This window comes from Fusarium keratoplasticum, chromosome 5 (assembly GCF_025433545.1).
Source record: "Fusarium keratoplasticum isolate Fu6.1 chromosome 5, whole genome shotgun sequence".
Classification (NCBI taxonomy): domain Eukaryota; kingdom Fungi; phylum Ascomycota; class Sordariomycetes; order Hypocreales; family Nectriaceae; genus Fusarium; species Fusarium keratoplasticum.
The window spans coordinates 2,263,000-2,287,433 of record NC_070533.1 but is presented as its reverse complement, the minus strand read 5'-3'; the positions used below and the strand labels follow the sequence as shown (position 1 = coordinate 2,287,433).

The 24,434-nt window shown below is 53.6% G+C and overlaps 8 protein-coding genes across 8 annotated transcripts; 5 read left to right on the top strand and 3 right to left on the bottom strand.

Annotated features, from left to right (window-relative positions):
* Window positions 1-1,508: 1,508 nt before the first annotated feature.
* Window positions 1,509-2,150, top strand: NCS57_00733500 (uncharacterized protein; the record flags this gene model as incomplete). Its single annotated transcript, XM_053057189.1, has 3 exons — window positions 1,509-1,664; window positions 1,726-1,787; window positions 1,850-2,150. 3 exons carry the CDS (start codon window positions 1,509-1,511, stop codon window positions 2,148-2,150), a joined length of 519 nt encoding a protein of 172 aa, XP_052913384.1.
* A 997-nt stretch (window positions 2,151-3,147) lies between these two features.
* On the bottom strand, window positions 3,148-5,043 carry NCS57_00733400 (uncharacterized protein; the record flags this gene model as incomplete). The annotated part of the gene is made up of 1 exon (XM_053057188.1): window positions 3,148-5,043. One exon carries the CDS (start codon window positions 5,041-5,043, stop codon window positions 3,148-3,150), a length of 1,896 nt encoding a protein of 631 aa, XP_052913383.1.
* A 3,331-nt stretch (window positions 5,044-8,374) lies between these two features.
* On the top strand, window positions 8,375-9,768 carry NCS57_00733300 (Semialdhyde-dh domain-containing protein; the record flags this gene model as incomplete). Its single annotated transcript, XM_053057187.1, has 5 exons — window positions 8,375-9,155; window positions 9,207-9,282; window positions 9,335-9,550; window positions 9,608-9,657; window positions 9,713-9,768. The coding sequence occupies exons 1-5, from the start codon at window positions 8,429-8,431 to the stop codon at window positions 9,766-9,768; spliced, it is 1,125 nt and encodes a 374-aa protein (XP_052913382.1). The 5' UTR covers window positions 8,375-8,428.
* Window positions 9,769-10,586: 818 nt separating this feature from the next.
* On the top strand, window positions 10,587-11,213 carry NCS57_00733200 (uncharacterized protein; the record flags this gene model as incomplete). The annotated part of the gene is made up of 1 exon (XM_053057186.1): window positions 10,587-11,213. One exon carries the CDS (start codon window positions 10,587-10,589, stop codon window positions 11,211-11,213), a length of 627 nt encoding a protein of 208 aa, XP_052913381.1.
* Window positions 11,214-11,565: 352 nt separating this feature from the next.
* Window positions 11,566-12,041, bottom strand: NCS57_00733100 (uncharacterized protein; the record flags this gene model as incomplete). Its single annotated transcript, XM_053057185.1, has 2 exons — window positions 11,566-11,924; window positions 12,008-12,041. 2 exons carry the CDS (start codon window positions 12,039-12,041, stop codon window positions 11,566-11,568), a joined length of 393 nt encoding a protein of 130 aa, XP_052913380.1.
* Window positions 12,042-12,813: 772 nt separating this feature from the next.
* Window positions 12,814-13,484, top strand: NCS57_00733000 (uncharacterized protein; the record flags this gene model as incomplete). Its single annotated transcript, XM_053057184.1, has 4 exons — window positions 12,814-12,825; window positions 12,887-12,925; window positions 13,009-13,083; window positions 13,140-13,484. The coding sequence occupies 4 exons, from the start codon at window positions 12,814-12,816 to the stop codon at window positions 13,482-13,484; spliced, it is 471 nt and encodes a 156-aa protein (XP_052913379.1).
* A 4,592-nt stretch (window positions 13,485-18,076) lies between these two features.
* NCS57_00732900 (uncharacterized protein) lies at window positions 18,077-19,057 on the top strand (the record flags this gene model as incomplete). The annotated part of the gene is made up of 1 exon (XM_053057183.1): window positions 18,077-19,057. The coding sequence occupies one exon, from the start codon at window positions 18,077-18,079 to the stop codon at window positions 19,055-19,057; it is 981 nt and encodes a 326-aa protein (XP_052913378.1).
* A 1,174-nt stretch (window positions 19,058-20,231) lies between these two features.
* Window positions 20,232-22,468, bottom strand: NCS57_00732800 (uncharacterized protein; the record flags this gene model as incomplete). The annotated part of the gene is made up of 3 exons (XM_053057182.1): window positions 20,232-20,768; window positions 20,820-21,473; window positions 21,533-22,468. The coding sequence occupies 3 exons, from the start codon at window positions 22,466-22,468 to the stop codon at window positions 20,232-20,234; spliced, it is 2,127 nt and encodes a 708-aa protein (XP_052913377.1).
* Between the last annotated feature and the right edge of the window lie 1,966 nt (window positions 22,469-24,434).

The following is a 24,434-nucleotide window of genomic DNA, read 5'->3' as shown; positions in this document are numbered from 1 at the left end:
GAACGCCGTTGCCGCGGCTTCAATGCTTTGTAGGCCGGGCTATGGCCTGTACTTTATTTGGATACGATGAATGGGACGGATGGGTGCCATGATCCAGGGTTGGCTTGGCTGTCACGCTGCCGGTTTATTGTTGGCCACCCTCCACATTCGATTCGATTGACGGGTCCATGAGCCGCAGGATCTGTCAATACGAAGTTGGCCTCCGAGGCAACCAAGATGGTGATGCAGGATACTTTCGCTGTAACACAGACAACAGAAAGGTTTGGCTTTTGGCCCGCGTCTGCGCGAAACCACCCGGTCGATCAGTCAACAATGTTCCACCAAAGGAACCCCAAGCCTTTTCCGCACTGCACGGGACAGCAAATGGATGGATCCATGACCGGCCAGACACGGCAGCGTGATACAGGGCGCCATGGTAATCTTCTTTTTTTCTCTCTCTGTGTGATGCTCTTTCAGCTTCAGCCACGTCCTGGGTTCTCACATCATCATCATCTCCCAGAGACGGTCGACTCAACACTTGGACCACCACGAGAGGAGAGGAGAGATTAGCTGATTTAGCGTCTTCCCCGTGATTGCAACGCTCGTCGAACCACGCAGGGTCCCATCCCATCACATCACCAGGCTCTGGATGGGGCCAGTGGCCAGTCGTCGGCCCGCTCTCTCAAGGAAAAGATCCATGGATCTTTTCACATTGAGTGAGCACGGTATTATCAGGGGACGCGACGAGCCGGGGGACCAACAAAAGAATGGATACCCACCTGAGTTGTCGCGCCTCCCGGACCAAAAAATGGAACGCAGGCTAATGCAATGCACTGTTACTGCGACGCATCCTAGCTGCAGCCTCGATAATAGTGCAACCTTTTGTTTTTATACGAACATGCTTTGTGATGGTGGATGGAGACATTGTCCACTTTGTGTAAACTCATCAGATTTTCACTCTCTGAACACCTGTTTATGCTATCAAGACTGTTTAATCACGGTCAAAGAATGTAGGCAAATAAAAGAAAACACAAGAAGAAAAAACAAATAATAAACAAGCCAGGCTCAAGCCTCAAACCACCAATACACGGCAACTTGCATCTGGCGCCGCCCCCTTTGATCTCAGCCCGCCAGATTCACACAGAGGTTCAACAATCCAGACTTCCACTGGCTGGCTGGCCGGTCCCTGACTTGACCACCAAGCCCCCTGCAATCCATCCGTCCATCCCATGGGTCGTTTCCCGGGGGTGGCACGGCAAACTCGCCCGCTGCTGCATAACTGGCCCAACTAGAGTCAAGATGCTAAAACAAGTCCCTGTTGCTAATATCCCCCATCCCGTCCCCGTGCGTGCCTTCGCTCCGTCCTGGTATAATTACAACTTGACCTCCCACCCCCGTCTCCCTTTATTTTCTCCCCAGATCCATCTCTCTCGACTTCATTCCATTCTTCTCCAGTCTTGTCCCGTACATCTTCACCCACGCCTCTAATCCCTTAATCACCAATCAACAAACCAACCACAACCGTCAACATGAAGTTCGTCTGGTCCCTCGCCCTCCTCGCCGCTGCCGGCGCCTCCGCCCAGTCTTCCGAGACGGTTGCCGAGACCGCTGCCGCTCCTTCTGCTTCTTCCGAGTGCGAGGCCGAGTACATTGTGAAGCGATGCCTCGAGACCGAGAACGCCAAGGTACAATGGGCCCCCTAGAACGAGTTACACACGCACAGCATACTAACAGCGTCCTTTACAGGCCGAGGACTGCAAGGGTGACGACTGGGACTGCCTCTGCGCCGCCTACGAGGCCATCGCTACGTAAGAAATACCCCTGAAACCTTCCTCCGCATCACCGTCAAGACTAACATGACGCTGCACAGCTGCTTCAACAACTGCCCCGATGACTCCCGTGCCTCCAGCGCCCAGAGCCAGGTCCAGATCTACTGCCAGCAGGCCTCCCTCTACGGCACCCGAACCAAGACCACCAAGACGGCCACCGCCGAGACCGAGAGCACCGGTACCGCCGATGCCACTGCCACCGGTGCCGACGCCTCTGAGGAGACTGCTTCCTCCACCGAGTCCTCCTCCAGCCCCGACAGCACCAACAACGCTGCCGACCTTGCCCGCAACACCGGTGGAGTCCTCCTCGCCGTTGCTGGTGTTGTTGCTGCTATGCTCTAAGGGACAAACTAAGATAGCTCGCTCGGTCGCGTCAATAGGTGGAGTTTCAGCCGGTTCAAAGCTTGGGTCAAAAGCGCGTACATCTTGGGATTTTTAGAGTAAATATATTACACGCTAATTCATTAATAAACATTGGATTTGAAGCCATCTGCTGTATCATGCACTGGAACGGATACCGAGATCCGATTCTTGAACTCAAAAACAGACCCCAAAGTCAATTGTCCAGGAACGCAGCTAATATGCAGCAGCTACTGTAGCTAAGCCCAAGCTTTACCCCCTGAAGTAACGCCACTGACGATCATGCACCCTCCCTCGGCTCCTTCAACGGCCTGAGCATGGCCGAGCATGGCCGTGCCCTTCATCACCACCGTCACAAACATTCACGAGACCTCGGGTCTCAGTTTCACCTGTTGCTCAATATTGAGCTTCTCTTGTCTTTCGTATTCAGCCTACCCACGAGCCACCTCAAATACTATGATACAAATAAGGTGACCTGAGGGCTCTCTTAACTTAACCCCATCATCATACAGCAGACGTCCACCTTCTTCTGGGGGAGCCATGTCGTTGAGCAAAGCAGCAGCTGCGAAACGGAATCGAGAACCAAGCAAAAAACACAGAACCCCAATCTCAGGAATCCCCCATCTCCCCTAGCGCCGAAGTGTAATAATCATGCATCTCTAAATGGAATCAAAACAATAACAAAACGTCTCTCAAATTCTGTAAACCCGCATGGCGCCTCAGTCCCCCCGTATTTTCCGTTTCTGGACGTACTGAAACCAGGCAGCCGTCCTTGCTCCATCTTTCAGTCCCCAGGATGTCATCATAAAGTGTCGAATAAAAGAATATGGTTGAAAGGTGGTGGTTCAAGAAGAGAGGTGAATCCAATGAGTTTTTGGGCATTTGTGCGTGGCAATAATAACCGTGTGTGGGTGGTGTGCGCGTGCTTGCGAGTTGCGAACGCCATGTGAACCTCGTTTTCCAGAGTTTTCAAGTCAGCCTAGACTTTGCGACGTCGGTCCCTAGCGGTGTTGTTCTTGACGGGAGTCATCAGGGTGACATGTTTAGGATCGTCCTTGCCAAGCCTAACAGCACCAGACACGCCGCTTGAACCCCGACGCAGTGATCGAGGGTCTTGGTCATCGTCCAGTGTGATCTCAGCCACATCAGAGACCGACTCGGTTTCCAGGTTGTCGCTGGCGCCAGAGACAGAGGAGCCGTCGTCTGTATCGTCGTACTCTCCGTCGTCACTGACCAGGGAGGGCGCGTTGTTGCTGACCATGGTGTGAGGACTCATATCAGCATCCTCCATATCCAAATCTTCGTCTGAGAGCTCGTGCTTCGGTCCGAGATCGGAGCCCAGGTTCGCCTGCGTCTTGAAAGCAATCGGAGGGACACGACCTTTGCTGCTCGCAGGACGAGCTGACGTGTTCACCATGGTCGGATGTTGTGTGGCCTTAGCAGGCACACGCATAACGACAGGTGTCCGCACGACTGAATCCTTTCCAACATGGCGTTCAATAGGGGTCTCAGTCATCTCTGATTCTTCCCCAGAAGCGAAATCGTCCAATGGCATCTTGGTCTTTGCGTCTGCGGCCAATTCACGCAGGTTGCCGTCGAACTTCCGACTTTGTAGGAGACGAGAGAGGTGAGGCATATCTGGAGCTCCCTCCAGAGAAGCCGCCTTCTTATCTTTACGACCGCGAGCCTCGCTGGACAGAGAAGGAATGCTAGTCACACCAGGCAGCTTGCCTTGATGGTAGAGCTTGAGGGATTCCGAGATCCTCGACTGAAGTGCAACGTAGGCTTGCTGCTCAGTCATGTCGGGTCGGGCGAGAGGATGCACAGAGGCAGAGGTCGAGCTGGGTGCCGCGGGCGCCGGAGCCTTTTCTTCTCCTACAACTCCACCTCCTTCCGTCACCTCGATGGGATGCCCACTGTGAACAGCTGCTTCTTCATGGCTCTTAAAGTCGCGTTTGTGAGCGATGCGACAGTGGTTGATGAAGCCCTGCGTGCTTGAGAAGTTCTCACGGTTACAATCCAAGCAAACCAGCTTGACTGTCTTACCATCGGCTCGCTTCAGGATACATGGACCAGCCTTGTCCTTCGGTTGCGGATAACCACTCGACAAGGATTGCAGCTTCTGGCCAGCAACCCCACGAGCGGAGCGACCCTTGAATGAGCTTCCAGATTCGGTGAAGCTATTCCTTGTCGTGCGTCCTTCGGTGAATGAAGCTCTTGCACGAGCAGCTTCCGGTGTGAACTGCCACTCAGGTTGCATGCCGTCGAAGGAAGGGTCAGGAATAAGCCACTTGGCATAGTGTCTGGCGTATGGACCGTCGACAACACCAAATGGAGGCGCCCACCTGGGTACCGCTTCTCCAGGGCGAGATTGTATAGCAGGGCCCTTCCCGGCACTGACTTTGAGCATCTCTTCGGGAGTCGGACAATTCACAGGATACGGAATGAGATGGCAGCGACGCAGCTGTTCCAGCGCGACTTGGCACTTGGCGAGTTCCTGGTTAATGAGCCTCAACTCATCATGCTTTAGTAGAATCTCAAGGCCGAACTGGTGGCGGATCTCGTCCCGGGCACTCTCCAGATCAGGAGTCGCAGGGATGGGCTCAGATGTCGAGTCGCATGCCGACGGAACACCTTGACTAGGGTCGGCATCAGTTTTCAAGCGCTTGGCAGGCGCGGCCAGATCGGGCGACGCATCTGAGCCGTCGCAGCTCTGCCGCCTCCGTTTGGGCGGCTGCACGGTGGATGATGCTATCGTCGTGGTGTTGCCGGGGAGCAGATGCGGCTGGAGTGGTTTTACAAGATCCACGATCGGCTGTGGCGCCTGGAGCGTCTTGTCACTTCCCCGAGGTTCGGATGCCCAGAATCGAAACATGAGCAGACCTTGACGAGGTGTCAAGGGGAAGAGGACAGAAGAGTTGCGAATGCGGTTCGCAACGAGGTTTTGAGGGAATGCGACAGGCAGCGAGCGCACGGCCGCAGGCGCCGACGAGACGGGTGTGAAAGTGGGTGAGGATTACCACAGTGGAGCCTGAGGTTGGTGAAGAGGTGGCGCAGGCAGGGCTGACGTAACCAGGCTTGCTTGCAGGTCGGACGATCGGAGTCAGGCGCGGGCGCGCCAGGCAAAGGGGTTGATGATGTGGCCCCTCAAAACAGGCCAGAATTGGGGGAGTTTGGGTCAGCCAGCGACAGCAGCGACAAGGGCTCAAGTCGAAGAGATGAGGCAGAAGAGAGGGAAAGAAGAAGTGATCGAGCGCTAACAAAAGCCTCGACTCGTGAATCTCTGGGCGACAGCCAACAGAGCAGTCTTTTTTTCAGAGAGGGAGAGTGTGTGTATGAGGGAGATGAGGGAGCGTGTAAGAGGGAAGAGAGCGAGGCAGCGAAGGGAGAGAGGAAATGGGGGTGCAAGCACAAAGGAAGGTGCGAAAGGGAAGTCGAGACGGGGAGGGGGGAAGGTGCGTCGAGGGGGGTTTGAAGGAAGGAGGGAGGGAGCGAGGTGGATTGCAGTCTGACTGACGGACGCCGCGTCAAGGAGGACGGGATAAAGTCAAACCCAGGCTCAGGAAGGGAAAGCGAAGGGGAAGGGGAAGCAAGTGGCACTTGCAACGTGAGAGGGTGACGCTCGGTGCTGGGTTTCGCTCCCTGATTGATTGACTGATTGACCTGATTGAGTGATTGATTGACGAAACGCAGACCTGAGGCGAAGCCTGTTGGGCCGACCGGCGGGCGGGCTAAAGCAAGCTCGGGGGCGCTGGCAGGCTAGAGGTAGAGGCTGCCAGGCTGTTGGCGGGCGCGCCGGGGGGGAGATTTGTTGTTTTGGGGGAGTGGACCACCAGCCAAGCTTGGGAGCATCCACTCTAGCACACCATCCATGAATTACGAACGGGGAGACCAGGCTCCAGAGCAGGGCAGCCATCCAGGTCCGCATCCCGTCAGCAGCCTGGCAGAGGGAGAGTCCTCCCCAGAAGGCCCCAGCACCCACTTCTTGATACTGGAACACGCTGCGACGGACCAATCCCGAGAGTGTCAAGGATGTCGTCGTTCCAGCGCATCCCATGAACATGAGGCGAGAGTGGCACTCGTCTCGCAGTTGGCACCCGCCGGGGCAACAGCATCAAGGCAAGGTACCTAGGCATCCATCCATTATCACCTTATCAGCGCCCTTCCTGTTTGCCGAGGCGCAGTGGGCAGCCAACAGCCTGCCCGACCGGTTAATGTTCCCATCAATGCCGATATTCACGGTAACGAATCTCGCAGGTCGCCTGCTTACAGCGCACGAGTCCTAGATGAGCAGGGGTGGGCCACCACCGTTCCCCTGCTTACAGGTCGATAACTAACGGGTGCCAAATGCCGTCAAGGATACGGCAGGAGATCCGTTAACTAATGAATGGATCCAGCTTATCGGCGACTTGCTCCGAGCCCGTGCGCCCATCTCATCCATGGCATCCATATTAAAAGTGCGACTCTCACGGATGCGAAATGAGGACGTGAGAGCTATGTTTTTTTTTTTTTTTTTTTTCTTCCTAGTCTCAGACAAGAGTCAGTCGCCTGCCGTGAGGGTGCTCACAAGAGTAGGATGCGCCGTCTCTGGCGCCTTTTTGCCATGACCCAATGACTTCCGGCAAACCATGTTTCCCTCCAAAACGTGGATGTAAAAGCATAAACAGAGGAGGAGGTGCGGGACCAGATCCATGTCACCAATTCAACCCATTCCACCATGGCTCCGAATCGGCTAATCTACAGTGCTGTACCTAAGATGATAAGTTGTGCTCAACAACAACGAGAAGCATCTCGGTGTGCCTCGCCTCTACTCTCCCGACTGACACCAACCTCGCTTCCACTTTGTCTCACGCTTCGATGCTGCCATCACATGTTGCTTCCTGCTTGTCAATCCTTCCTCCTGTTGGACTCAGGGACGAGGTACGTCTGACAGTGCAACCATCTCAGACGCAGCTGAGATAGAATGGATGTGTGGGACGTGGGGCTCCCACTCCGAGTTGCTGCAGCCACTTCCAACCAGCTCAAGGCTTGGCCCACTTGGCCCTGGACCAAGGTCAAGTTGTTAATGCGGTACAGCACCTTAACAAGACGCCAGGCTCTCATCTCCAATCCTTCTGGAGCGTGGCATCCGGCTGGACGCCCTAAAGGCGGCAGCAAGCCTCTGGAGGCCCAAGCTCCTATGCTCTCGACCTGGGCACTAACATCTGGCTTGTTTCGTATCTCACTATCACTGATAAACCATGTGTCGCAGGCGAGGTACAGTGGCTAACATCCGGGGAACGAACCGGGAGGCATCATAGCCTCAGCACATCAACTCTCGACCAAGCTACGACATGCAAGTCCAAGGGGGAGCTGGGCTGAAATGCTTCCAGCGGAACCACTCCCCGCCCCACTGATTCTCGCCCAAGTCGTCATACATGACATACGTAGAAGATAGCTCAGATCGGTTGTGAGAGGAGGAGTTTTTGCAGGACCGGTGGCAGAGGAAAGCCCAGTCACGGACAGGAGGAATGAAGTGATCATATCTCAACTTAGTCGGGTCCGGGACCGAAGCCAAGAGTCATGCGCGCCGTGATATGCTTCGCCCTCATCGACTCAGGCTGAGGCATGCTCAGGATTCCGAGCCACTAGCGCCGAGACATGCAGCAGCCACAATCACCATGTCCCAATTTCAGGCCCAAGTCACATGACCGTGGCTTGGGTCCCACGTGCACTCATTCTGAGCCTCAAATTTGGAAGAGAATCAATATCAGATTGGATCTTGAGATGGGCCCATGCCTGCCAGGTGAGCATTAGTGAAAGCAGTGCATCGAGGTCAAATGCGATGTTCGGCCATCGTTCTTCTCTTTATTCGTAGCGTAGCACTAGACGATACCACCTTATACTATTGTTAGTAGAGAGCAACTTACCTAACCCATTGAGATAAATACATCGAAATGGTCTCCTTTTTATTGATGAAGAGAGCAGGAAGAGTTTCCACTCGCCTCCTAACACATGCAATAGCCAATTATTTAACTGATGATCTATTCTGTGTAGTCAAGATTTCCTTACAACAGTCCATTTAACATCCTCCCGCAAGACGACCGACTTCGGCTGGCTATGTAGCCAGTCACAACCCTCCCCCAAGCCCCACCCAAAAAATATCCACGTCTATCAAGCTATTAACAACATCGTACACAGAACAACCCGTGCAGTACACAGCATCCATTCAACCTGCTTTACTAACCCACTGGTCAATTGGGATCGCCTTTAATAGAGCTATGTTCTCTGCTACTTCTGGGGCGGTGCGCATCAGCGCCCGCCGCATTGCCCCCCGAGCAACCTCGGGAAACACCTACATCGCCCAAGCTCGTTTTCTCTCTTCTACAGGACGTCTGTCATATGCTATCAACACAAACCCGAATCCACCCTTGGGTAAAAAGAATGCTTCCAACGATGTACCATCCCGGATTGGCCTCATTGGAGCCCGCGGCTACACAGGCCAAGCCCTGATTGATCTGCTCAACGAGCACCCCAATATGGACCTTCGACATGTATCCTCTCGGGAACTCTGCGGCCAGGAGCTCAAAGGATATAGCAAGCGGAAAATCATCTATGAGAACCTCTCTCCTGAGGAAGTAGCTCAGCTGGACCAAGACGGCAAGGTCGACTGTTGGGTTATGGCTCTTCCCAACGGTGTCTGTCAGCCGTTCGTGGAGGCTCTCGGCCAGAGTTCGAGCTTGATCGTTGATCTTTCCGCTGACTACCGTTTTGACGGCACTTGGGCTTACGGCCTGCCTGAACTGGTGCAACGAAGCAAGATTGCTCAATCAACTCGCATCAGCAACCCTGGGTGCTATGCGACAGGGTCGCAATTGGCCTTGTCGCCCATTCTGGAGCATTTAGGAGGCATGCCAACGGTCTTTGGAGCTTCGGGTTATAGCGGAGCCGGCACGAAGCCTTCCCCAAAGAACGACGTCAAGCTTCTCCATGACAACCTTATCCCATGTAAGAGCTGAGTGCTCAGCTACAAGCAAACAGGAAGCTAACTTTCAACAGACAGCTTGACTGGACATGTGCATGAGCGAGAGATCAGCCATCAACTTGGTGTGCCGACATCATTTATTCCGCATGTGTATGTTATATCTCTTTTCCCTCTTTATGTCTCGAGACTGACAACAATTTAGCGCCTCCTGGTTCCGTGGCATTCACCTGACCGTCAATATCCCCCTGAACAAGACGTTGACTTCTCGAGATATCCGTCAGATGTATCAAGACCGATATGCTGGCGAAAAGCTTGTAAAGGTCGTCGGTGAAGCCCCGCTTGTGAAGTCGATCCAGAACAAGCACGGAGTTGAGATTGGAGGCTTTGCCGTTGACAAGACCGGAAAGCGTGTCGTTGTGTGAGTATCCCATCCATAGCTTTGGTCTTTGGGGTTCCTTCGGCTAATATTGGATAGTTGTGCCACGATTGACAACCTCAACAAGGGCGCTGCCACGCAATGTTTGCGTAAGTCTCTTTGACGAACGATAGCATTTCTATTTTGGCTAACAACGATAATCAGAGAACATGAACCTCGCGCTCGGGTATGATGAGTATCAGGGAATTCCTATTGAATGATCGAGTCGGCCTAGAAGTACTACAGACTTTGAGTATCCGTCTATTCCGCAGCGGTGCGGTATCCATCACCTCAAAGAGGGGCGAAGCCTCCCTTTCGCATTAGAGAGAAGGGATGCGCCAATCTACAAGCGGTCCCAGGAAAGGCAACGCAAGTATTTACCGAGTGATAATTTGCAGGGGCGATAGAACATTAACAGTCCGATTCTTCGGGTGTGTTGCTATGCTAACTGCGAAAGAGGAAAGCGCTGGGGGTAGTTTGTCACAACCTGTACTGAAGAGATGCATTTAACATATAGACTTAAGCAGTATAGTGAATACTTCGTACAGTGTCTTTTGTTTCAAGCACAGCTTATTCCAAGTATCATACGGCAAGACTTTGCTTTGGTCAGTAGCTACCGGAACCTCTACTCGATTCCAACTTACACTTGAGAGACGTCGGGATTTGCTGTGGTTGTCGAATGCTTACGTAAGGCAGTTTGCGGTAGATTTCGTTTGGCCGAGTCTTGGTGGGTTCCTCACCGAAGCAAAGCTCCATCATGGATGCCAGTATGCACCCATGATAATTGATTTTTGTATTTCCTGCTAGAACCGGTGCTTAATTGAGCTAAGCACGCCCGATAGGCAGTTATCCCGAAAACTCGAACCCGGGATCTCTCTGAGCCCGTTCGTGATCGGAGCCCTCAAGCTGGCAGACGTGGGCAGTCTTTCGTCGCCGCCAAGCCAGACCCCAGACTCACGGGACCGCAACTTTTCCGCCCGCCACTTTCATTCATCCTCGAGAATCGAATCTCCTTCATCCAATTCCCTCCCACACAACCATGTCCGCCCCAAGACATGGCATTGGCAAGAGAAAGCCAGATGCAATCATTTCTAAGGATGTCGATCCTCAAAAGCGAGTCCGGAACCAGGCTCCACAATCGCCAACATCGGCCCTCATAGCTCCGCACGAAGCCATCCTCGCCGAGCTCAGATCCAAGCACGAAGTCCTCGCTGTCTCCGTCATTTCGTCCACCAAGATCACCAAGCGCATCACATCCGTCCTCCATCACCTTCTCGAAGAAAGCGAACGACCGCGACTGGTAATGCTGCACGCGCGGACCGCAGACGTCTGCAAGCTCATCACGGTGGTGGAAAAATGCAAAAAGGTCCTAGGCGAGGAGGGCAAGGCATACTACCAATACAATCAACTGTTCGATTTGCCGGAGAAGCCAAAGAAGCGAGACTTGGTCGAGGAAACGGTACTTGAAAAGGACGCGGAGGAAAGCGACGGTTCCGACAGCGACGACTTCGAGGTTATGCACAGCCGGTTTGAAGATGCCGTGCTGCCCCGTCCCTCGACACGCTCGGTCAAATCCATGCGGGTCTTTCTCTCGATCGCGCCCATAATGGAGCTCAAGTCGAAAAAGGGAATCACTATCCAGTCTAGCGCGCAAAAACAGGCGTAAATATCCACACCTCTCGGTCAACGACTTCGGATAGTTGAACATTGGGGCGGCTCAATTGGAGGGAACATGAATTTTGCTCGGCGTCCGGAGGCAAGGATTCGGCATGATTATGGAAATGCCACACATGTTTGTACGAGATACCCAAGAGGATCTAGTATCCTAACTTTTTACTTGTATTGATTCGGTCCTACGATCCAACCCAGTACCCAAACTAGACCACCGGCTTAAACGCCAAATTCACCAACAGTCCTCCAAAGAATCCATTCAACCCTATTCGGCCCCTCTCTTCCTCGATCGGTTCCTCCACAGCCCTCCATGTTGCCTTGTTGTCTCTACTCTCGCTATCCACGACTCAGTTGTTACCGTGCTTGCTGGGCTGGTCGGTGATTCGGAGGACAAAGTTGACAATGACGGCCAAGAGCAGGATAATGGCCAGAACAGTAGGACCGAAGCGGTCGTCGAAGCCGGCCTGGCCCCTCATTCGTATAGACTTGGCTCGCCAGTGGTATGTCACCAAGGCATACAGCATGGTCAACATGGCGACGCCGGTGAAGAGGAACGCCGAAATGAAGGCGACGCGGTCACCGAAGTTGAGCATACCAATGGCCAGGGCGCCAAGGATAACGGTGAAGTTGAGCCATGACAGGAAGGTTCGCTCGTTGGCAAAGAAGACCTTGGGCTCGACGCGGGTCGGCAGGGCGATGCGCTTGCCTATCGACAGTGTTAGAAATGCGCGGCACAGGTGCGGAAATTTCTCGAGAGGCCCAAGAAGCTATGGCGATGGATATTCGTACCAGGAGTGGTCTGGAGAAGAGGCTGAGAAGACATGGTGAAGTTCCGCGATAAGGTCGTCCAAGGTGGTTGGGAGGTATTAAGCTATAGCTGATGATTGTTGCTGGGTCAAGACTGCGCTTGAATAATTATCGATACTGCCGTCAATTGAGAGCGCGGCTATCCCTGATGTAAGCAATTGGCGACTCGAGCACTTTCGCAAAGGTCTGAAGGGATTCAAAAACAAGGTTGGGTTGTGAAGTCCAAGAGAAAAGCTTCAGCGTCTCAGAAGATGCTCGTTACGACAGTGGCTCGGTCAAGGGAGGAGGAAAGGCCCCACTTCCGTGCTTCGCAAGACCCGCAAGGGAAGGGCACGTGGGCCGATTGGTTGGCGGCCATATGCAAGAGTCACGTGCACACTCTCAGATCGCGTCGCCTGGGCGGAATGCGCTTCCGGCAGAATGCCCGAAAGGGAAAGACAATCCAGGTACGTGGGAATCCAAACAACGACAGTAGATTATTTATCGATTGCGCTGAGCTGCACGTCGAGCAACGGGCGCGTTGGAGCTGCACGTGAGTAGAGTATTGCATCGTCTCTTGTGCATGATGTAGAAGAAATTTGATACCTACGTGTTTATGATGCTAACTGGTGGTTTGTGCTTGTTAAGCCCGGATTATTTCTGTTAACGACGTGACGAACTGAACGCTGTGACGCTGTTTTGTTTACCGACTCTTACTTTTCCTTATCCTTATCCTTTTCCTCCACCACGCCATCAACACAAGCGCCAAACCTCCCCCTCTCAACTACGCACCTACGTCCAACTTCAAAATGGCCACTCCTGTACGCGCATCAGCTTGACGACCCTCTATCGGTGCAGACTTGTGCTGACAGCTCTTTCCAGCCTATTCCCTTCAACCGCCTCAAGCAGATTGCTACCGATGTGTGTAGTCCCTCACGTTCCTTACCGCCAATGTCGATGGCAACCATCATCATCAGCACGCGTACTGACACCGACTCTTGCAGGCCTGCAACAGCGCCATCGGCAGCGCCGAGTTCTACGATCATGCAAAGACTGAGCAATGGAACTCGACCATCATCGTGAGTGGAACACGCCCGCAACCATCTCCTGGCTGTGTCCGCTAACCCATTCCCAGAGCTCCGTGCTGAAGGCCGTCATTTCCGAGTCGACTCCCCAGGGCGCCTCCGCTCCCTCCTTCAAGTTCGCCTGCAACAGCACTATCGTTCAGCACCTCGTCCCCACATCCGCCCTTAACAAGCCCCGTGGAGGCACCGAGACCCAGGCTGAGGAGCCTCACATTTCCACCAGCTCCGAGGCCACTGCCACCGATGGCAAGCCCCACGTCGGTCGACGAGGAATGCACAGCGCGACCGGCGCGTACTGGGATGAGAAGAAGGACGGCATGTGGACCTTCAAGTACGATGGCGGCGAGGGCAAGGGCCTGGACGTTGTTGTCATGCTCATCTGGATCGCCATCTGAGCTCCAGACGTGGCGACTGAGCAGTCTGGAGACGCCATCTGCTCCGAACTACGCGCATTTCCCTCGGGGCGTTGATGGCACTCTGATCCAGCAATGGCGTTGAGGAACCTGGGAAGCGTGACATTGGGAATACAACGGGTATGATCGAGCTTCCGGCTAAGCCATCTGCCACCGACTTTGGTGTTCTTGCAGGCATTGGATGTACAAACGTGCTGGAATTGATAATACGAACCAGGTAGCTGGCTTCTGCCAGTGTTTTCTGAACGGTGTAGTGGACTACCTGAGATTGATACCGGAAGGACATAACTGGCGGAATAATAAAATGTCTCTATCCTTGACGGTGCATTTCTTGGCTCGAACTACCTGGCTCGAGGGTTAGGAGGGCTCATCTTGTGTTGCAGTTCATCAATGGCAGATGAGACAGTCATTAGGGACTGATCCCCCTTGTTTGCATCCACCGACCCCTGGAGATATGTGGGTGATGGGGAGATGACAAGGCCATGGGTTCAACTATTAACGTACGTCGCTCTTCCATTGTGATCGTGTCTGGAGACCCAGTTCCGCTGCATGTTGAGGCCGCAGCTATCCATGAGCTTTCAGCATGTGTAATGATGGCCACTAGAGAGTGCATGGTGGTAGAGCTTTTAGCCCACGGGGTCGCCAAGCTCAAGAGCTGCTATTATTCCCGTTTTCAAATTTCAGTAAAGAGTCTAACATTGTTTCAAGTCAAAATTCGTGACACTCGTCAATGTGATTGTCGAAGATTGGCAACAGTTCAAGTCCGCTTAGTCTCGTGCGAAGGTATAGGGTAGTCGTCTCCAAGTGTATAAGACAGCTCGGTTTATACTCTTCCAACATCGATATTTAGATTTGATATTTTGAGCTAGGGTGTTTTACAGTTGATATTAACATTAGTACAGCTAATGTTATGAATTATTATCGTTGCTGCCATGTCTGTTCCCTTCCAGCTACCCCCTTCCACCAAGATGAGCATTGTCATGATCATCCACACCAGCACAACCATCACCGTGTACGCGTGAGATTAACTACTTTGAACCAACCGGGTATCATGCACTGAGAGATCCCCGGGGTATGATAACTCATTGGCCTCGCCATGGGCATTTCCCTAGTCCCACAGGCTGTGAGTTAGTAAATCCCCAATAGCCACCCACGAGACACAAACCATGGACATGGACACTCATGAACGTTGATCCAGTCGTCATTGCCTACGCATGAAGGAGCCCTGCCTTTGCGTGTAGTAGCTCCGAATGTGTCATGAACATTATCACCGCGGGGTATCATCCAAGGAACGATATCCAGATCCTCGGTTAGATGATCGGTAAGGTTGCACTAGAAGAAGCGTATGACCTCCATCACAACAACACAGGTACAGGGGAAGCACCCGAACCTACATGGAGAGGTAGCATATCATCTATCATTTACACTGCCACATGTAAGTGTACCCGATGGCCAAGACGACGCTTTGAGGTCGTCCGGGGTTGGATGCATAGCTAACCAAGCTGTGGGAATCAGATCATACAACGCCCGCCAATAAAGAAAGGACTCACACTGATACCGTACCCTACCCAGGAAAGCCTGTCACTTGAAGTGAGGCGATCACGAGAACAGAGCGCCCCAGTCAATCCTATTGGTTCCCAGTTTCAAGAGGAGCAGCACAAGCACAGCAGCAAACGATGACTAGGTAGCCCCGGATTCCATCGCATACGGCTGTTGACGGAATTTGTCGGATCTCCTCACTGAATCCTATAGCTATCCTGATTAGAATAATGACGTCCACGGACAACGAACGCCATGCTGTTGTTATCATCCCACCATCTTCACCTAGATGTTACAGTGTGGCTGATCCGTCGGCATGTCACGACGAGGAACGGGATCTTGAACGACTGATGGCACTGCCCAAATCGGTATTCCGCAAAAAGCCCCCGATGCAAGCCATCTCCGCTGCATATGAGGAGGTTGTGCCATCAACAGGCGGTCAATCTGGCGGAGCTACCCATTGTAGACATATGGCAACAATTCCATCTTGCGACGGACTGCCTCTACCCATGTAGAATGAGGCCATGGGAATTGACGCCCGTGAAGCCATACACGAGTTCTCATCTGGGGCTCATTGGTGGAAGGAAGGCGCGATAAGCAGAGTAGTTGCTTGGTGCATAGCATCAGGAGATGTCGCCCACGTGACGCCAACACGAGATAGCAACCAAGCTTCAACTGACAACTGAACGACGACATACTTCTCTTTCCTTGTCCCATCCTCCATTACCCCCCTTGAGCCACATACCGGCCAACAAAGCAGATGGTGACGAAGCTTGGCGCTTGTTTCGCCCATGACTCTCCACCATAGCTGCATATTGGGCGTCAGTCCGCTGAAGCCATGCCCTGGCACAACACGCATGAGCCGCAGCGATGCATATACATGCCACAATCAAGGACAGATGCATGGAGGCGCCGCCAAGTTGTAAGAGAACCAAGGACTCGCATCTTTGCCTGGTCCCGATAGTTCGTCGGGTTACACGCCTACATGAAGCAGCCTGCAAGGTGCCCCCTTCCCCTCTCACTTGCACGTGCGGCGATATACGGAGACTTGGAAACGTCGACACCACCATTGATGCTCTCACAGATTCTCTGAGGGATCTCGAATCATGCAAGGTGCTTCAAGCGTTGGACGGCTGTGCCCGTGGGGGTCTCGACCCATTCACCCGTTATCTCATCGGATCCGAGTCGCGGGGCAGCTTAAGAAGAGACAGGTGCAACGCGCAATACAGGCTAGGTTCGGCACGGTCGATGCAACGTGCATATGCACATGCGACAACCGCAGCGGTTGACGGGATGGCATGGCTTGTTGATGGTGAGATGTGGGCGAGAGCAATGTGACGGATGGATGGTTGAGTTGACGAGAAAGCAGAGCAGCGGAACGGCATCTTAACGGCCTTCTTGACTGGTCCCGCAAGCCTCGCTGCAAGGCCAGGCCGCTGCGTCTAAATTCGGACTCCCGAAAAGAAGTCGGAGAAACCGATGACCTGACCAACCCCAGGTTTGGGTTGAGGGTGCAACCTGATTCGTGCTCAGAGTTTTCACTCCTGGCTCAGGGTCCAACCTATGCGCGTGCTTCCAACTGACAGCGAGCCCAGACCCAGACTCGCAGGTCGATAGTCGATAGCATCCCTCACCTTGTTGATCTCTTGCCAGGACAGGAGATGGGAACCATCGAGTTGAACCCGCTGGACGACGACCCTGACTGGAGATCAGGCCCGCTCTGGGCGGGGCTCGCCGTCCCTTTCTTTAACTGAGTGCGGTGAGGGGACTGTGCATGGCCTCCACAATGACGTTGAGCGCCGGCTTTGGTCGTTGACAACGGCGGCCGTGGAAACGTTCGGGAACCTGAAGGCAGATCGGGTCTCGCCGTTGTACAACGGAGCATTGTGTCACTCTTTTGCTGACGGATCGACTGCTTGTCAGGCTGATCCTTGGTGTTGTGTCATTGAACGGAAACGCCCGGCGAATACGTATGTGAATTGGATACGGAGCCGAAGCTTGGAAAAAGCTTTGGAAAGCGGCTGTCAAACTGGATTTGGAGGGGATTTTCCCCCACATGACCGGCCACGACATCACAATCATCCGGGGAAGACGCCATATGGGCTCGCTTCTTCCCGTCATACGATGCCCATGCCCATAATGGCTTCCCGGGCCGGGGAGTCGATTTCAGGCTGTTGCAAAGCAGGTCATCCAGATAGCTCTGATCACCAGGCCCACCGGCTCCGGAGTTCCTCGTCCCTGAACATGGGTTTGCTCCGGGTTGCTCTCTGGAGTCTTGCCACCGTCACTCAAGCGTCGATCGAGTCAAGGCCCCGGCATGCGCGGCAATAGGGCCCGAGCCTGGGTACCGCGGTGCGGGCTTCGGCGTCACCACACTTGCAGTGTCAGATGGACAACAGGGGACCGTGCTTGAGAGGCTGAGAGCCACAGAAAGAGTGGGCGACACACATCTCGTCCTGTGCCTCACGCTAGCGTTAGCTTATCAAGGCTTTTCTTGGAGCCTTGGACTCCTTGGCCTCGAGGGACCCAACCCCTGGAGACAGAATCACAGATCTGGAATTGGCTCGCGATGGGCCCGGGACCCATCACACCACCCACGGCATCCACCGCCCTCGGATTCCGACCGGCTTTTGTCTCGTCTCAGTGACTGACTGACCTGGGCGTCTCTCCATCGGCGTCAAGTTCTTTATAACCCACACAGGTCGCCACTCCTCAAGCCTTGCTTTGGCTTTGATCAACAACCGGCCATCAGCTTATACCCCCCCGACTGCTCATGAACGCGCTAGTGAGGAATTCACCTCACCAACATTCTACCAAGAGACGCCGGTATAACATTGTCAACGTAACCTAGCAACCCAATCTCAGCTTGATCACATTTTCACCTCGGTCTACGTCTCAAGCCTGAAACGCATCTCAACAACATTGAACCCCTGCAAACGACTACTAGCTTCGAGATATACACGAATCTGGACTTGCAGGTCACGTCACTCTACCAATTCGACATACACAGCAACACCCCTGTCAACCAATTCACCATGGTTCAAGTGCTTCCAGACCCAGCCTTTTCCTCCACCGGAACCCCGACGCACGAGGGCATCGATGGCCCTCTTGCAAAGCGACCTGGTTTCGGCAGGACAGACTCTTCGGGGCCAATGTCCCGGGAGGAACATGCCCGACGCATGCAGGAACTAAACAAGAAGCGAGCGATGAGGGTTCCCAGGCGAGGATGGTCAATGACCGACTACCAGGGCGACCACGATGCCTCGCAGCCCGGACAATCGAGCTCTTCTCAAGTTGACCGCCAAGCGTCTATTCCCGAAAACGGGCCCCTCCCTGCCACGGAATACTACCACTACCAACATCACCAGCATCACCAACACCAACACCAACACCAACAGCACCAGGAGCCTGAAGCCCCGGCCCAAGAGAAAACGACCGAGCTTCCTCGTCGGCCCAAGCTGCCTCCTCCCCGCCGCTCGTACTCTGTCATGGACTACGAGCCCGTTCCTCAGACTCAGCCCCAGCCACCAAAGGATTACACGTTGCTGGACCTCCCCGCAGAGCTTCATTACACAATCTTTGACCACCTCGACCCCATCGACAGCGTTTGCTTCGGACTCACAAACTCCAACTTTTACGAAATCCACCGACGACTGCACGGAACTGTTCCTCTCTCTAGCCGCTACTCGGGACCCAACGACATGGAATGGGCATGGCGAGGAGCCGGCCCTCTTGTTCACCGTCATGAGCGAAGCGGCCACAAGGAGGGCCCCATGGAGCAGATGCGAGTCAAGGGACAGGTCTACTGCAGGAAGTGCGGTATCTCCCGCTGCGAGCTGCATCGTCACCTGAAGGAGTGGATGGGCGAAGGCTACGAATACTGCTCCATCAAAGAGGTGTTTGGCAAGCCCGCCGGAGAGGACGCCAAGGCTTACTGCTATATGAAGTCACCCAAGAACCCTTCGCGATGCGGACGTCACGGAGGAAAGAAGATTGCATCACAGGAAAAGATCTAGACACAAGATGATTCTAGACACGATAGAAGGATACAGAAGAAAGTGATGGATGGGGAACACACAAAGAGACCATGACGAAACGAGAGCGAAGATCGGGCAACAAAAAGAAGGTGTTGAGATATCCACGGAGTGCAATGACGCACATACCGTACCTTTTTTCCTTTTCGACTGGGTTTAATTAATCCATGTATTAGCACATCATCTACTGGGAACTTTTTTTTTTATAATTTTTTTCTTATTTATGAGCGCGGCTAACAGGGGGATTATGGATATCCCAGGGTTCATGGGTGGGATCATGATGGAACACATGAGAGGAAAAGGAGAACTTACTCCCGGTAATATGACGCAATATGACAATGCCACAACATTCCAGAGAATCTGCTGCCTTTTCTTGCCTTGCACAACACGACAGATAACAACATGTGGATAAAAGGGGTGATCAGAAGTCTATGATTTATAGGCTAAACTGGGCCTGGTAAAAGCTATGATGCAATAACAGAGGGGCCATGCCACGCATGGGGCAACTCGCTGTGGTGTTGCAACGTCATGGGGGGTCTGGGTCTTTGACGAAGAGAAGCTTATCGCTGCGACAAACCTACAGTAGACAAGCGCTGGGCACTTTCGGGACGGATCGTTTAAATGCACGTCTTCCCGCTGAAGATAAAGCTTAAAGCGCTCGAGTGCCATTCATCAAGTATGTGATATGATATGGCGTCACAATGTAAAAAGGAAACAAGGTGAAGTAATCTTTTTGCCATTCTCGTTGTCTTGTACACTCTCTTGTGATTCCTCCTCCTCATCTTTAGAAAGAAATCTTGATGCTGATTTATAGTGTATCCCCGAGGCCCTGACGTGTATCATGCTGGTATAACCTCTTCCCCGTCTGTCTGTACAACAACGGCAACAAAGCAAAATCCAACCACCCTGGCTGTGATCCTAAACATGCCACTCGGGCAAAGACCGCCCCTGTCCGAAACACCAGAAGAAACATAGAAAGAAAAGTGTAAAAAAGGACTCGTCCCACAAGATGTCCTCACTCTATCCTGGTGTACAAGTTACCCAAATAACCGTAAACGCCGTTTTGAAAAAGCAACACTCCCACATCCAAGTCGAAGGAGTGATTATGTAGGAATGTTCGTTATGTACCGTCAGATCAGATCAGGTCTGATCTGGCTTAGCTGGGGATCTTCCACTTGGGCTCACACTCGCCCTTTGCCGTGATCCAGTCGTTGATGCCCTGGACAAACCAGCCGCTGACGGCCTTGTCCTCGGGTTTGGCCTCCTTGCGAGGCTTGCCCTGCTTGAAGCTCTTTGCGATACAGCAGATGCCCTTCTGGTAACGCCACTGGAAGCACTTGCGGGCACCATGGAAGTCTTTCTCGTTCCTGCGCTCCTCATACTTCTTTCTGATGAGGGCGGCACGTAGTCCGTCGTTTTCGAGACCCATGAACTCCTCCTCATTGATGTCGAGTCCATCAGCCTCGCAGACCTTGGAGCAGAGCTCCTCAGACTGGTGAGCACGTCGCTGGACGGCCGTCTTCTCGGCTTCCTTCTTCTGTCGTCCCTTCTGTCGATCCGTGGCCTTGGCCTGAGCATCAGGTTCGGGTCCGATGAAACAGGTGTCGTCAGACAAGTTGTCCCACTCGTCCCTCTTATCCTTGAGGTTGGGAGCAAAGAATGTTTCATACATCTCCCTGATCTGGATGGGGCCCTTTGTTACAAGTCAGCGCACGCACTCCATGATTCCTTGATCAAAACATACCGTCTTCTCTCGTGTCTTCTCATACTGCCATACCGAGCTGACCTCCTCCGGGTCCATGTGATGCATGGTGATGAGGGGCTCACACCAATGGTTGTTTCCAAAGGGCAGAGTTACGGGCTTCTCTCCGTTAAACATGGGGTGAGCTTGTCTGACCTTCTTGCCAGTCTCGTTGACAGCGAGCGCCATGAGGTAGTCGCCACAGCATTCGTGGGTAGCCATCATGTCGTACTTGTGAGCAAGGTCCGGAATCTCTACCATCTTCCTGACCGTGTCGCCGTAAATGACATAGCCGCTGCCTCCGTGAGCAAAGGGTGTGCCCTTGAGCATGGCCACGCTTCCGACATATGGAGTCTCGGTCGCGTTCACCTTGTTGTTCAGGAACCAGATCAAGTTTGGCCAGAAGATGTAGCTGTCGGCTTCAGCAAACACGTACCACCTCTGGTGGGGGCGCATCTGCCAGGCGCGCTCGATCATATGGAGGAACTTGTACTTGTCGAGATCCCAGCCGCCCTTCATATCGGCTGTACAGTACTTCTGAGGGATGGGGCAGTTCTTCTGGGCCTTGTAGAGGTCAAACTCCTTGCGACCCTTTTGGACATCCTCCTTAACATTGTCGAGGACGTCAACGATGTGGTGGCTTCCAATTTGTTGCTCCTGCACGGTTCTGTTAGTTACAAACTTATCAGTAGACTGTAAGGAATAGTTGGTCTCACCAAGTCAGAGAAAATCAACACGTCCTTGACACACTGCAGGCTCGTCAAAAGGTGAGCGGGGAGCTTCGAGAAAGCCTCGGTAGCGCCAGTCTTCATGACCAGAGTGATGCCGTTCAGGTTGGGGAATCCGGCGCAGATATCATTCGGGTTTGGTGGGTTGGAGGGGAACTCGATGGCCGCTGGTTCCGTGGGCTTGTCGCCAGGGTTGGGGGTCTCTTGCTTGTCCTTGTTATCCTCGTTGCCCTTGTTATCGTTGTTCTCGTGGTTGTCATGGTTCTCCTTCTCCTTCTCTTTATCGTTCTCCTTGGCCGGGGTTGGAGCGGGGGGCTTATGGCTCGTCGTCGTGGGCTTGGGGTCAGGGTGGACGATGAATTTGGGCGGTCGGGCCGGTTGGACTTCGTCTTCATCTTCGCCGCCGCCATCCTCGTTGTTCTCGTTGTCTTCCGGGTTGCCCTGGTTCGTCTCGAGCTTCTCGCCCTCCTGAATTGGGCCACCTACGCCCTGGCCGTTGTTGTTATCGCCGCCCTCAGCCTGGGGCTTGTTGTCGCCGGTCGCATTCTCGCCGCCCTGCACCTGCTGGCCCTCAACCGGCTTGCCGTCGGTGTTTTGAGCCTCCTTGCCATCCTCGCCGATGGCCTGAGCTTCATGCGCACCGCCGGGTTGTTGGCCGGTAGATCCGTTCTCGACTCCGTTCGGCTTTCCGCCAACCACCTGCTCGGTCTCGGTTTCGTTGAGGTTTGCGATGAAGCCGTCTTCGACGTCGTAGACGGTGCCTTCGTGCTTGAGATATTTGGATACTTGGTTGTAGACGCCGGGTGAGTCGCTGCTCAGCTGATGGAGGGGCACCACGAGTAGCAGGGTTAGAGCAAAGAGGGTGAGGGAAATCATCCTCCAGCCTCGAGGCGTGCTCCATGAGGAGCCCAGTTTGAGGCCCATGTTGGCAAAACTGGTATCAAAAGACCAAGAACCAAAAAGAACAATAGACAAGAATTACAAGAAAAGAAAAATAATACAAGATTGAGTGAGGGTGAGGGGACCAAGTGTTGGGGGAAGGGAAAGGAAAGGAAGGATTCTGCAGGGAGGGAAGCTGAGCGAGCGATACGAACGAATGTGAGGGCTGCCCAGATTCTTCAACCACGAGAGATGGAACTCAGCCAGCGCCAGGATCAGGATCACGTTTTGTGGACGATCTCTCCCAAGAAAAAGCCTCCTCCGTTCAAGGGCGGGCGACGTGTCGATAGGTAAGATACCCACATCAGCTTGCCCCTACTTCCTTGCCCTTAACTCCTTGCGATCAGTACGTCAGTCAGTAATGTACCTGACATTTTTTTTTCTCCAGCGCGGCGCCGCGCGACACAGACTGTCCCTGGCTTGCAAGAGGCGTCCACAAAGAACGGACGAACCGATAGACAGAGTCTCCGCAGACGGCGTCAAGATGGAAGCTGAGTGGATACTCGCAGGGCTTACGACTCAGGGGTGGTGCCGCCGCAACAGATTGAGAGCCTTTGGCGGCCTTCGAAACCCTTGAACGGTCCCCGGCGGCGAGCAAACTCGGACCACCATCAAGATCCCTCGATACCACCAGCAAGCGCCCGCCCGCCCGCCGCATTCATTCACACTGTCATCCATTCCAGTTGCCATCCCATCTTGCCCTGTTCAGGCCCTTGGCTGGCGATTCGATCTGATTCAAGCCATCGTCGTCGTCCAGAGCTTGTTCCTGGAACGCAGGTACGCGGAGCTTCTGCAACCAGGCCCGCGCCGGCTTGGAATTCAATCCTCTGTAAACGGCGCAGATGGCTGACCATGTATGCTGTGGCTGACAAGAAGCTTCCTGCATTCCCCAAAACGGCCAATTTTAACATTGCTGCTTCTGCAGCATCCCATAGTCCTGTCTCCCCCTTTCCAGAACCGACTTGCCGTGTAAGCGGGCGCTCTTCAGGGCAAAGTAAAAAAAAAATCAAACCCCAATTCCAGACTTCAATAGTCTGGGTCGACCTATTGTTTCGTTTGGAGCTGACGGCATCTCTAGCCGTCGATAGTTCCCTCTAGAGTCGAGCGCCAAAAAGCCAAGCATCAGCTCAAGTGGGGGCGGCCCGTGTCTTCTCCTTTCCAGCTGCTGGTGCTGATGGCGATTGGTGGGCTCCGGCTATGACAATCAGCCCTCTCGCTGAGATTCCCCATCCCGCGTAGCGAGCGAGGGAGACCGTCATCTCCTCGACTCGACGCGTGGAAACGCCATATCTTTGTCGCACCCCTGAGTCTTGCAGCATCCTCCTGCGCCAGATTGTCTTGGCTGACGCTAGGGAGATGCTCGTGTCGAACGAGCTAACCGCTGGCCTGGAGCTCAAGCTAATCATGATAAAACAAAGGTTGTGATATTCGTCAGCACTTTCCTGATCTGCCGTTGCAAAGGAATGCACGTTTCAGACGAGTCTGAAACTCAAAATCTCCCACAGCCGCTCATCAATCCGTCACGAACCCTTGTCTTGTCTCGTCGTGTCCATCCCACCCATCCATCACAAGAGGATCCTTCAGCATGGACCCGCCGAGCGAAGTCTGGGCATACGTAGCAAGCTGCCATCTGACAAGAAGGGTGCTTCTTTGACAGACACACTTGGTTTTCTGCTTCCACATCCAGTGTAAGCATCATGCTCAACTGTCACCCCATCTTTGCAGAGGCGACGAGACCTTGATGCCACATTTCGATAAGTCGATCCGTGCCAGTGCCGGTGTGCCAGTACGTGGCTGGCTTGTAATGTGACGATGACATGCCACGATCCATGAATACCGCACATGAGTTGTGTAGTGTACCATGACCATTGATTGTGCCGCGGCCGCGTACTCCCGTCGTCTATTTGTGCTGGATGCTGATCCTCTGCAAGGGCGAGGTTTGACACTGATC